Source organism: Rhinichthys klamathensis, unplaced genomic scaffold (assembly GCF_029890125.1).
Source record: "Rhinichthys klamathensis goyatoka isolate OS25496 unplaced genomic scaffold, OSU_Roscu_1.1 h1tg000303l_1, whole genome shotgun sequence".
Classification (NCBI taxonomy): domain Eukaryota; kingdom Metazoa; phylum Chordata; class Actinopteri; order Cypriniformes; family Leuciscidae; genus Rhinichthys; species Rhinichthys klamathensis.
This window is the reverse complement of record NW_026606822.1, coordinates 3,285,658-3,299,832: the sequence shown is the minus strand read 5'-3', so window position 1 is coordinate 3,299,832 and position 14,175 is coordinate 3,285,658. Positions and strand designations below refer to the sequence as shown.

Below are 14,175 nucleotides of genomic sequence, written 5' to 3'. Positions count from 1 at the left end.
CTTAGACAAGAAGTCCTGTCGCAAGAAAACGAGGCTATCAGGCTTCTGAGGGCTCCTCCGGGGCAGGGACGGTTTTGAGAAATCGTTTCTCCTCGGCGACCTCTGGGGTGCGACTCTCTGAGGAGGGTCGCAGCGCTGCCAGTTCGGTTGTTCCCTGCCGGTTCGCCGTTCAGGGCACCGAGGTGTCAGCGTCCCCATACGATCCTTCGAGGAGGATCGTAGAGCGGTCAGTTCGGTTGTTCCCTGCCGGTTCGCCGCTTCAGGGCACCGTAGTGACTGTTCAACCAAGGGACGGTTTTGAGAAATCGTTTTTCCTCTGGGGTGCAACTCTTTGAGGAGGGTTGCAGCGCTGCCAGTTCGGTTGTTCCCTGCCGGTTCGCCGTTCAGGGCACCGAGGTGTCAGCATCCCCATACGATCCTCTGAGGAGGGTCGTAGAATGGTCAGTTCGGTTGTTCCCTGCCGGTTCGCCGCTTCAGGGCGCCGTAGTGACTGTTCAAACAAATCCAGAGGCCAGTCTTGAGAGACTGGTTCCCCTAGTAAATTTCTGGCAGCGTGGAAACTACTGCCACATATTTCTCAGTGGGTCCTGCACACTATAGAAAAGGGTTTCAGAATTCAGTTCGGTTCTCGTTCGCCCAGATTTCTAGGGGTCCTCCTCTCATTGGTGGACCCCGAGCAGGCTTTGGTTATGGAGCAGGAAGTACTGTCACTTCTGCAAAAGGAGCTGTAGAAGGGGTTCCTCCTCCCAGCAGACAGCCATTACTTCATTGTTTCCGAAAGAGGATGAGGGAGGTTCCCGAGGTTTGCTTTCGGGGGCGAAGCATACCATTATCGGGTTCTTCCATTCGGCCTAGGTTTATTACCCCACACCTTTACAGTATGCGTGGATGCAGCTCTGGCTCTTCTGAGACTCCAGGGCATTCGCGTATTATACTACATCAATGATTGGTTGTTCCTAGCTCAATCTGAGTTTATGGCAGTTCGGCATCGAGATGTCGTTCTGTCTCATTAAGGATGTTGGAGTTGCCTCTCAACGCCAAGAAGAGTGTGCTCTGAGGACCACTTTTCTAGGTGTAGCAATTCTTACAGCCGTAATGGGGTATATCTAGGCCAGTCACTCACTGTGAAACAGTTTCAGACGGGTGGGTCTCATGGCAGTTGCGTCCAACGTATTACTTTTGGCCTTCTGTTCATGAGACCCCTGCAGTGGTGGCTCAGGACCAAGGGGTTTTTCTCCGAGGGGAAATACGTTTTCGCATGATCAAAGTCACGCGGCTATGCCTTCGTGCTTCGGTCATGTGGAAGAACCTTGGTTCCTCGCCCAGGCCCAGTGTTGGGGGCTTCTTGTCGACGCATATTGCTATCGACGGATGCTTCCCTCACAAGTGGGGGCGATCATGAGTGGTTGCTCGGCGAATGGCGGACAACACACTGGTGGTCTCGTATATCAGAGCAGATATCCTGTTGAGGCAGGGGCTGAGGCCCAGGGGATTGGAGACTTCACCCCGAGGTGGTGGAGCTTCTTAGGGAGAACTTTGGTCTAACTAAAGTCAAGTCGACCTTTCACATCGTTTGTACAACGCATTGCTCTATATGGTTCCCCCTCACGCAGCCAGCTCTTCTCAGACTGGATGCGATGGTGCAGGTGTGGCCGAGGCTGCACCTGTACGCATTTCCCCCGATATCTATGCTCCCGGAGGTTCTGGAGAGGGTTCGCCGGGAAGGGGCTCATCTGCTACTAGTAGCCCCGTACTGGCCGACTCGAGTTTGGTTCTCGGACTTTGTCTCTTCTGGACGGCTCTCCCATGGAGATTCCGTTCAGGAGGGACCTGCTGTCCCAGGCAGGGGGCACGATATTTCACCTTCGACCGGAGTTGTGGAAACTGTGGGCCTGGCCTCTGAGGGGGCCAGGCTCATAGAATCCAGTCTCTCGACTGAGGTCGTTGAGACATTCTCCATTCCAGAGCTCCTTCCACGAGAAGACTGTATGCACTGAAATGGAAATTATTCTCCACCTGGTGTGGTGAGCGTCAGTTAGATCCTGTTAACTGCCCTGTTGGTTCAGTTCTCGATTTTCGGCAAGACCGTTTCTCTGCTGGATTATCTCCTTCCACCTTAAAAGTTTATGTGGCGGCTATTTCGGCCTATCATACCCCTCTGGGGGGTACTTCTTTTGGGAGAGATCCTCTGATTACTCGTTTTCTCCGTGGTACATTGAGGTTGAGACCTGCACTGCACTCTAGAGCACCGGCTTGGGATTTAGCCATTGTACTTGAGGGTCTGGCTCTGGCTCCCTTCGAGCCTATTGAAGAGGTTTCAGAAAAATTCCTCACTTTGAAAGCTTTATTTCTCCTTGCTATTTCATCTATCAAGAGAATTGGAGATTTGCATGCCCTGTCGGTTGCTCCGTCATGTCTGGAATTTGCACCTGGTATGGTGAAAGCATTTCTATACCCTAGACCGGGTTATATTCCTAAGGTCCCAGTTAATGTTAGGGGCCCAATAGTGTTGCAGGCCTTTTATCCTCCACCTTTTAATACCCCAGATCAGGAACAACTGAACCTGTTATGTCCAGTTTGGGCATTGGATGCCTACGTTCACAGAGCTGCCCTGTGGCGTAAGTCAGAGCAGTTATTTGTATGTTTTGGGTCACTCAGAAGAGGGTGCCCTGCATCTAAACAGGTTATGAGCAAATGGATAGTTGAGGCTATATCATTGGCTTATGAAGCGGCCGGTCAGCCTTCACCTATGGCTGTACGGGCCCATTCTACAAGGAGTATGGCGGCCTCTACGGCCTTAATTTCGGGTGTTTCCCTTCTTGACATTTGTAATGCGGCAGGTTGGTCCTCTCCACATACATTTGTCAGGTTTTATGACCTTGACCTCTCCACTCCTGGGGCGAGGTTGCTTGCTTCTTAGTGTGCGCAAGGACTTCACACAGAACGGGCATTTGTCACTATGGCGTAGTGGGTATGGGGTTCCCACCGCGTCTCAAACGCAGCTCGAAGTTCCCTTGAAAGGGAACGTCTCAGGTTACGTATGTAACCCTGGTTCCCTGAGAGGGAACGAGACGCTGCGTTTGCCTGCCATACTTCCTGCATACCCTGATCGACTTACTTCAGACTTTTCAGAAGCTGTCGCGGTCTGTTTTCAAGGGTGCTTTATAGTTTCCTGGTCTATGACGTCACCTATGACGTATCGGGCTTCCATTGGACTGATTTTACACGTGCTTCATGACGCAATCACGCAGAGCGTTCCCACCGCGTCTCAAACGCAGCGTCTCGTTCCCTCTCAGGGAACCAGGGTTACATACGTAACCTGAGACGTTTTTCTGCTTAATAATTTTTGTAACATTATACATTTCTTTATTGTCACTTTTGATCAATCCAATGCATCCATGCTGAATAAAAGTATTTATTTATTTCTAAAATTTACTATAAGTGTAAATATATTCTTGTAATCAATTCTTGTGGTTAATGAAAAGTTTCCATTCTATTCAACATCGCTGCAAAAACATATACCTAAAGAAAGCGAACTCCAATAGACATTACAGGAAGCATTAATCGGTGTATTTTATGCTAAATCCATATCTTTAAATTGTGCATGAGCTCAAATTTTGTAATACATTAAACATGTGCATGATCCTCCTTAAAACTTCAAGACGTCCTCATGTGAAGTGGTTAGAATGCTCTGTTTGTGCATCGCTAACTAGAGAAAGCTTTAACCAAGACCAATTGCTCACTGATGACACAGCACAGCTCTATTGTATGAGCTGATTATACAAGTGAGTGCGCTCTACAGTAAACACAGAAAGACTAAGAGTGAATGAACAAGTAAAGTTTTGAAACTCCATCAAAAAGGGAATGCTTGAGAACAAAGAAATGGAGAGAAGCTTTGGGGTTGAGCAGATGGGCTTTGAAACCTCCATTTCTCCCCACAGCCCCCTTCTTTCTTACTTGCTCTCTCTTTAAGAAGCTGTGAATGATTAAAGGAATAAAAAGGCAGTCTCATAGGAGCTCAAGGAAATCTGGTTCTAATAGAGGAGCTTCCTGCGATGGCAGGAAATAGCTGTCATTACTGCAGGCTTCTCTTTCTGCCTCCTCACTATTTTCTTCTTTCGTTCTCTCTCTTTCCAACCAGCCGTAATTCATCAATGGCCAAATAAGGTGGCCCACAGGTCATATCCAAATAAATGCTCTCACCTCATAGCTCTCTGCTCCATTTGGTCTACAAGACCAGCAGACACAACTAATACATTATGTAAGTGAGAGGGAAAAAGTTCAATTTGTGCTGTTTTTAAATTGTTAGACATGCATCAGATGGACATCTTTGGTCATTGCATTCTATTTTGCTGTTCTTTTAAGCATTTCACCTGCATGATTGTCACATTTAAAAGTACATCTCAGATTCCTCACCTTGCACCTGCACCCTAGAGAGGTATTTAGATCAAGTACTGTACCAAAACGCTTTTAGATTATGCAAAGATGGATAGCAAAACTAGACCACAATAAACTATTCATTATATGCTTCAACACTTGACAAAGGGAAATATTAAGTAAAACCCATAGAATAGAATCATATGAAAGAAACCTACATGAAAACTTGAAGACTACATGAAGATTTTATATTAATGAAATTAATATTTTTATTCAGCAAGGATAAAAAGTTACAGTAAAGGGATTTATAATGTTACAAAAGGATTCTATTTCAAATAATTGCTGTTCTTTTAAACTTTCTGTTAATTTAAGAATCCTGAAAAAAGTTTCACTGTTTCCACAAAAAAAGTAGCACAACTGTTTTCAACATTGATAATAATAAGAAATGTTTCTTGAGCATCATATTAGAATGATTTCTGAAGGCTCATGTGACACTGAAGACTGGAGTAATGAAGCTGAAAGTTCAGATTTGATCACAGGAATAAATTACATTTTAAAATAGAAAACAGTTCTTTAAAATTGTAATAATATTTCAAAATGTTATTGTTTTTACTGTTTTTTTATTATCACATACTGTAAATGCAGTCTTGGTGAGCATAAGAGACTTGTTTGAAACAATACAAATAAAAACTTACTGAGAGTAAACTTTTGAACTGCATTATATATCATAATAATGAATATTACTGAATCCCTGTAAGTCATGAATAGCACAAGATGACTCAACAAGACAAAAATGTATTCACTGTGACTATAAGGAGAAATCTAATCATCTAAAGAGTTACAAGCACTGCCAGATGTTTGCTTCATCTATAAGAACCCTCATATTAATGCCTACAGGTGAAAAGCCAAGCTGCCAGAAATCGATTTATTAACAGAAGCAGGTTAAAACATGAAGGCCCATTTACTTTAAAATATAAGCACTGATTAACCCTGTACTTGATGAATGTCCAAACCAATAGGTTTTAAGAAAAAAAGTGGTTTTGCTGCAATGACATTCAATGATGAAATCTACAGTATACAAAACCTTCGAATGAAACCTATCAAATCTATAGCAAGTCCTTGTATTTGTTTAGTGCTCTTTAAAGAGAATTGTGGGTTTAAGTCCCATTAAGCAAGCCAAAGGCGAATGTGGAAAGGACAAAAAGGTGTTTAGGAAGTAGAGGGAAAGACACTTCAGAGGAACTAGACTCACACAAGCGATCAGTGGAGACACAAGCACACCAGCATCCCATGCTGACGACCAGCATCTAAAAGAAAACACATGCTGGTCTTTTCTGCAGGTTTACGACAGACACATGAGGCTCATAAACTGCCTTGAGAGGCTGCTAATAAGGACCTGAAGCATGCACAGCAAGAACCCCAGGCAGAGCCCTTTCTAGTATCATTTCTGATGAAGGCACAGTTCACATGGTAGCACTGCACACAGAATGCTGGAAAACAAAAATGCCAAGGTAAAATACTGATGCATAGTCAGAAAAACTGGGCTAAATGGACTGCTTTCCACAATCAATGTGGACTTAAGATATTACATGGGCTTTACACTTTTAATGAATCAAATATAAAAACTGCTATTGTGAGTAGTGTAAATTAGTTTTATAAAAGACAAAAATTATTCAGTCCAAAATAATGTCTGTAATACTAATCCAAGTCATTCTCATGACAAAAAAGATTGATAAACGAGTTCTCTGAAACTGTCTTGAGACTGAGAGAGTAACAATAGTGGAGGCAGTTGAAGAGGATGTCCTTGATAGAAAACAGGAAGCCTCGAGTATATCAGTCTTGCCTAAGACAAGATTTAGAACCCTCTTAGTATGTGGCATGTCAAATTTCCATAATTTGTATGTTTTTTTTTGTGACAATGTGACTTAAATGTTATTTTTAATCAAGCAACTGACTATTATGCATTTCTGATCCATCTGAATAAGTGTGTCTTTCCTGTTATCTTTCTTCTAAATCCATAACAAAATCCAAATGGAAGCCACATTGCTGGAAAAGATACTAATAGATATTTCCACAGCTCAATTTAATACACTGACAGCTGACAAAACCCCATTTGGCAACTACCATATCACTACCAGTCTAAAATGGAAATGCTAACCAATCGACTCAATAATTTGTTTTCCACCACGTATCAGTATTACAAAATAAAGCATGCTCTAGCACACTCTTAACTCGTCCCGTGTGTGGAAACTTTTTGCACATCCTGGACTTGGAAAAGACTAGTGAAAACTGTGCCAGTCATATGAAAAAGGTATGCAAACAAAACAAAAAGGATGGAAAAAGTAAAAAGCTGAAAGTTTAAACTTCTAGACACCAACATTTTCCAACTCAGTGGTTCCAAAAATGTCACACTTAAAATTAAGGAAGTTAGCACATCCACGCTAAGCAAAATAAAGACTACCACTCAAAATATAGACTACCATTCAAATGTTGCTGTCGTTTTATTAATTGTTTATTCAGCAAGGATGCATTAAATTGACCAAAAGTGATAGTAAAGACAGTAAAAATGTAGCAGTTTCCACAAAAATATTAATCAGTACAACCGTTTTCAACATTAATAATAATAATAGTTAATGTTTCTTGAGCAGCAAATCATCATATTAGAATGATTTCTGAAGGATCATGTGACACTGAAGACTGGAGTAATGATACTGAAAATTCAGCTTTGCATCACAGGAATAAATTGCATTTTAAAAATGTATTATAATTTAATGCAAATAGTTATGGCAAATTTTAACATTATTTCACAATATTACTGTTTTATTACCATATTTTTTTTAATCAAATGAATGCAGAGACTTCTTAAAAATCGCAACCGACCCCAAAAATTTGAATGGTATTGCATCACAAAAATGGTTAGGTTTTAAATGATAAAGCAATAGACATACTCTTCAAAATAAAGAGAAAAATCATTGTGACACTTTGTGGTTGTGAAAGTTAGTGGAACATGTTGTTGGTTAAAGTGAAGAACTACACCTGTGGTTCCTCTGCTATAGGACACCTGTGTGAACTTGAGGTGAACTGACTTCATACATCATCCACCAAAAATCGCCGAATTGACTTGTCAGGTTATATTTAATGCAATGACATTCATACATATGTGGGCTTTAGTGTCCAAATACTTTTCAGGGCAACTGCATGTTCTTGTAATCCAAAAATTATTGGTTCTGCTGAGTGTTTTGAGAAAGGAGCACTCCAGAAAATGGTGACATCACACAAGTAACCTGAGCTTGTGTGTTTCAAAGATCATTTCACCGCTTGTCCCCTTGGGTGAAAATTACCCTCAACTCTGACCCTGCACATGTTGGCAGAAACAACACTCCCCCCATGTGTGGACGGCCATGTCTGGGGTTGCATTACCTCATCTGAAGTCTTTCTGCACAAATCTTGAACCATTCACTTATGTTTTTGTCTCTAAGATCTTGATCACAGTTATAAACCCATAAGCGCACCAGCTCAAACACAAACACCAGATTTTGCATGCAACACTTTCGAGGGTTTGCTGCTTTAATACATGCATGTGTCTGTCCAAAAACTCTAAATTGGAACGTGTTCCCTTTGAAAGTGGAAGTCCCCTAAACTGAGCAAACTCACCAGGTTGGCAGGTGAGGGGTCTGCGGGGGTGAGTGTACAGTTACTAAGTGGTTTAAGCCCCTGAGGATGAAAATAAGTTAACTAAAGCCTGCAGTGATCTAGACCCAGACAGAAGACTGATGCTGTACCCTTTCACCCCAGCCATAACCCCAAGCCCCCATAACAGAACTCAACCACAGGAAACATTCCCTTTTATTCACTGCACAAGAGTGATTATTGGGAACAGAAGTCTTTTAACTAGCACGCTTACTCTAACTAACAACATATTAGTCTTTGTTCAAATATCAGTCTAGAGAACAAATTGTTTTAATAAACAAAGACCATAAACACAGTGATGCATGTAAAAACATTGTAATAATAAAACAGATAATTCTAGCTCTAAATTATTATTACTATTAACTTTATAAAAAGGAACTAGATTCTTTTTTTAATTCATATTTCATGTTTTTTTATGTTATTATATATTTAATATTTCATATTTTATCAGCTATTTAATAATAATAATAATAAAGCACATAATGTTATTTTATTATATTGCTGTTTTAAAATAGCAATAAGCTAGATGAAACCATTACAGTGATTTTACTATAGTTAATATAGGCTTTAGCTAATCCTCAACCATGGTAAAATTAAATCCATTATGTTGGAGATGGAGGGCCAATACAGACCTATAGTCAATATACACATGCTGTACAACCATTATGATACGCTGTATTCAACAGCTAAGAGCTACTTCTACCTCTCTGTGCTTGTTTGTTACTTAATTAGGACAAAAAGCAATACACACTCATTTGGACAACAGTTAGATGGTGATAAGTGAGTAGCTTTGTCACTTACTGTAATTGTCGGGGCCGCACAAGGCTGTGAGAAGACAAAGTATTGGGTGCCCAAGTGTAAATATGCGTTGCGGTAGGACGTGATTTTCCGGTGACCCTGGACAAGCTTATAGAGCTCCAAACACATCAGTCCGGCGATCGCAGCTGTTGTAGTGGCGATTGCTGGAATGATGCGGCCAGCAATTAACTTGCTCTGCAGATGAGAAAAAGGTTTGGGATATTATTTACATAAATATGCACGTTTCTACATACACATGGTACATGCTTCGTGAATTACAAATACATGTTCACACGGGTGCAAAAATGTCATGCAAACTATTAATGGTAAGTAGTACAAGTAAATGGAATGGAATCTATGGTTGAATGAAAAGGTCTTTCCTCAGGGTGTTCTGTATATGTACTGAAACTGAGGACACAAACGCCCAGAGGGGAATGTTGATCACTTTAGACCTTGTCTCGCAAACAAAAGCACCGCAGAGTTGTTTGACAAAGACAAAAATTCACCTTGTGGCGGTCGGCTGTTGGTATATCATAGTTCTCTGCCCTCAGGTTGGATGTTGCAACTATATAATCCATGTGGAAATTACTATCATCATCCTGGAACACAAGAATAAAAAAGAGCATATGGTAATGCACAAACAATTTCATTATTACAAGCACTAATAATGGGACATTCTTGCATTCGATCTTGTTTTTTTTTATGTACACATGAATCATAATTGGAGACTGCTAATTGTTTTTCCTCGTTTTTAAATTTAGAGATGGTTCTGCTTAAAACAAGATTTGCAAATGGGTAAAGAAAAATAAACTCTAAAAGATGTTCTTCAATAAATATTCTCTTAAAACAAGTCTTAATATCATCTGCAATTTTGCTTTAGGTAAATTTACTTAATATTTATTTTATATATATTTTCTCATATTTAATACTGTTTTAGGGATGTTTAGACATTTTTAGTAAAAAAATTACAAAAATATTCATTAAAAATATATTTTTTCAGTGCAGTGTGGACATTTATAGAAGAGCATCATTTACTGTTGATTTTAATTTCCTTTCAAGGATGGAAAACACAGTTTGATTTGTCCATCAGCAAATCTACACCTACTTACCATCTGTTCATTTGTTACCATAGGGCAAACACAAAGAGGAAAAGACCTGTTGTGTTTTAAACGTGATGCTGAATGTTATCTTTTAGTCTTCTATTAAAAATAAGAAGAATTTAAAAACAGGAACAAAATTGTTTGGCCCACAGGTATGTTTGTGCACTTTGGTACAACAGGTACTAGATAAAGATGTAACATCATACCGCGTCATATTTAAACATTGATAGTTTCCAGTCTCCTATTGTATTCGTATGTAATTTCCCCTCTTTTTGTTTAGGACCATAATTGCTCCAGATTCAACTGGTGTAAACTGCAAATCTTATACTTATAAACGTAGTGATCTTTTTTAAAGATAAGGCAAATAAAAACCCCAAAAAGCCATTAAGCATAATTCATAACTCAAGAAATTTGGCGTGATATTAGATATTGCAGGAATGCTAAGATACCCTGGTGTTGAGGTTTTGCCACTCTGCTTACGCCCCAGGCACCGCAGCACTACAAAGCCTGTCAAGTATTGGGTGTGTTGAGGGTAACTGCGGGGGTGTTTGAGCATAGTATATAATTTGGCAACCTGATGCCATCAGAATCCCCCAAACACACATTCCACTGGAAAAATCTGGCAAAGAATGTGTCATTGCTAAAAGTGCGAGCACACACTTGCACATGCATACGGACATACGATACAAACACTGGGGCCCAAAGGTCTAAGGGACAAAAGAGACATTTTTATAATTTTATTCAATTTTTATAACAGGAAACATAAAAAAATAAAATATAATTCAATAAACAAAAACAGTATATCCATGATATTAAAACACTGTCTTGAGCTTTAGTGTAAGCAAAAAAAAAAAAAAAACCTGACCATTGGTTCAAAGAGTCAAATGATGTCACTCATTCACTTACATTTGATTAGTGACCTAGAAAAGAGAGCAGAATATTAAATATTTCTTCTTCATCATATATTTTGTTTGTTTTAAAATCCTAAAACTTTATTTGAATCCCAGATTTTCTATGTGGTTTTAGACTTTTGGACCTGCAGTATACAGAAACCTTTGTCTAACTGTTGCCATATGAACATTTTTCCAAACAGATACCAGGACGCTTAATCTTCAAAGAAAGCAAGACTAGAAGCAGCCAGAGAAAGAGAAATGGAGAATAGATAGTCCAGGAGTGATTTAAAGACTGAAGAGATTGTGAAAATCAAAGACAGATACATACAGAGAAACACATAGACTGAGACTAATCCTCTTCCTAACAGAACACACAACTGAGATGTAGTTCGGACACTGCTGCCCATTCAGTCTATGTACTGTATGTGTGTGTGGAAGCCCAGGACGCCCATGTGTCATGCAGTCACGACAAACGACAAAGCGGACACTGACTAAACCAGCATGCATCCAACGCTTTTCATAAGACCTGTCTGTCCGTTGGACACCCTCTATTTGAGAAGTATGTCACAGCGTTGAGGTACTATGAAGAAGATCTGTCTCAACAGAAAGGATGACTGTTTTCTCTCGTCTGTTATGGACGGAGCTGGTTAAGGGTCGATGGAAACTGCAGTCGGGGTTGGATGTTTCAGGGCCAATTTTGTGGTCCACTGAGACCTCCTACCTGAGAGTGGACGCCAACAAGTCTGACAGGCCCAGTGCACACACCAAATGTGTGTGTTTACTGGGAATGCCAAAGTTAACATGCTAACTTTTAGACTCATTTTATGTTTAAAGCCACTAAAGGAATAATTCACACAAAAATAAAACTGTCATAATTGTCTCTTCCTTATGTCATTCCAAACCCATATTGTTTTCTTTTAAGTGTAAAGTAAAACAAAGATGTTTTGCAGAATGTCTAAGCTACTTTGTTCTATGAACAAAATGACAAAAAAAAAAAAAAACATAAAAAAAAATGTTTTTAAATAACACAGAGGAATCCAAAAGTTATTTTTTTGATTCTGAAAGCCAGAAAATAAACAGAAAGTTTTGACAAATGTAAAAGAATGTAAAGTTATGATGTCAAATCACACACACACACACACACACACACACACACACACACACACACACACACACACACACACACACACACACACACACACACACACACACACACACACACACACTTAGTATACTAAGTTAAATACTAAGGAACTATTTTCTTATTATGTTTTATTTACTATTATTGTAATGGTCTGTTATCTTTGTCATTCTGTGCTTTATACAAATGATACAAGGTATTTAGTTTCATCAAGGCGTGCATCACAAAACAACATGTATTGTGAAAATGCTATTCAAATAGATATTGACTTGACAAACATGGGTACCTTCTCAAACTCTTGTGGATGCATCCGGAAGTTTTGGTTCGTCAGCTGGAGTTTGGACAGCTTCTCCTTTAACATCTCCAGCTTGACTTTATCTAAGCGATGCAGTGAGGGATATTAAAAGAGAGTTCTTTCCAGACTTATTTAAATGTATTATACTGTATAATTTCATATTAAGCCTAACATCTCACCTTCCTCTTTCCTCTCCTCATTTTCCTCTTTCAGCTGCTGGTCGTTCTCTGCTATCTTTACACTAGATTTAGGGGTGAACTCGGGGACTTTTACTCCCTGCAGAACGCTCTGAATGTCAGCACGATTTTTTGAGCCTGTAATCCCATAGATCTGGCCGTATAAATTGGCCGCTGCCACAATGAAGTCCATATGGGTGGTCTATAAAACAAGAGAAAAAGGTAATCATCTCAAATCAAAATACTTTTATTAAAGCTGGCAAAACTAAAGTGAAACTGCGTGTTTGTGTTTGATTTTGGGCTGAAGGGTGGAAAACATGCCATGAATCACAAACACACATGCAGAGAAACAGAACTGCAGTGGTTAACAGGAAATGATGAGAGGAAAGTGTGTGCATTGAAAAAACAACACTTCCCAAAATGGGTTATATAGAATTCAAATTGACTGTGAAAAGAGAATTCCTTAGTTTAGGGGAAAACAAATCTTACCAAATGATGATAACATTTATAAAGAACCAAGACAATGGAAACAATGGGCCATAAAATTGAATAATGGTTGTAGAGCGGAACCATTTGCATATCTAGCCTAATTAAAATATGTAGGAGTTTGTCTGAAAGGGTTTCTGTGAAAAGCATGACCTGTTTGCTAATGTGCCTCTGTGTTTACCTGTGTGAGTGTGTCTCTGTGTGAGGGCTCGGGGGTTTAACATGTTTTCACTTTGCTTTGTTAATCTCAGGTGATCAATATCAGATAATTCACACCAGGAGAAAAACCGTGAGTCGTAAAGTTAGGCATTCCTGTCTGCAGGGGATGATGGGAGATTCCAGAGACTGTGTATGGGAATTTACTCAGTAAAAACTTACATTGTTTGTGTCAAAGGTCAAAGGATGTGGACATCTCTTTGCGCCCATCCAGAACGGAAGTCCAGAGCTTGTTACCTAGTGAGGACCGGAGGGGGAAGGAGAGGAGAAAAAGTGTTTTTGAAAAGTGTTTACATTTTCTTTTAATGTTTTTAAATATATTATTTATTTCATTGTTTATTATACATGTAAATGTATATACATGTATATTTATTATACATGTACAATTTTATATATATATATATATATATATATAATTTTAATATTATTTAATATTAATAATATTTTTATTATCTGTATTATTAGATGTTTGTCTATTTTTTAAAAAGAGGTATAAGCATTATGTATTGTTGTTCATTTAATATATAAAAGATACTGTTAAAGATATAGTTCTATTATTATTATATCTAAAAAAAATATTACGTTTATGTAGGATCAATTAATTACAGTTTAAAATACTTTATATATACTTTTTAAATAATTCTATTTTTATTTATTTACTTTTTTATTATAATTATGATTAAATGCTTGTCTATTTTTCATTTAAAAAATATTTGTATATACATTGATTTACTTAATGTTGTTCATTTAAATATATAAAAATATTGTTAAAAGCGCAATATAGTCAGCTCCAGAAAACAAGAATGGAAAACGTCTACATGTGTTGTGAACCAAATGGAAGCCCTGCAGCCACACCAGTCACATGGTGATGTGAAGTGGACGTGATTGGTCACCATAAAGCCCATGTCTCCAAGCCTTTTGCTTAGAGAGACAGAGTAATGAGTTTATCATGTGTAAGTGTGTGTGTGTTCAATACAATTTGTGTTTTAACAAAAAACAGAAG

The 14,175-nt window shown here is 39.0% G+C and overlaps 1 protein-coding gene across 1 annotated transcript in view; it reads right to left on the bottom strand.

The window, feature by feature from the left end:
- uba7 (ubiquitin-like modifier activating enzyme 7) overlaps positions 1-14,175 on the bottom strand; it is a 53,664-nt gene that overhangs the window by 28,799 nt on the left and 10,690 nt on the right. Inside the window, exons 18-22 of the mRNA XM_056270529.1 lie at positions 13,335-13,409; positions 12,474-12,672; positions 12,286-12,377; positions 9,372-9,464; positions 8,869-9,060 (exon numbers count right to left, since the gene is read on the bottom strand). Coding sequence (XP_056126504.1) covers positions 8,869-9,060; positions 9,372-9,464; positions 12,286-12,377; positions 12,474-12,672; positions 13,335-13,409 — 651 coding nt within the window. The remainder of the gene's footprint in view (positions 1-8,868; positions 9,061-9,371; positions 9,465-12,285; positions 12,378-12,473; positions 12,673-13,334; positions 13,410-14,175) is intronic.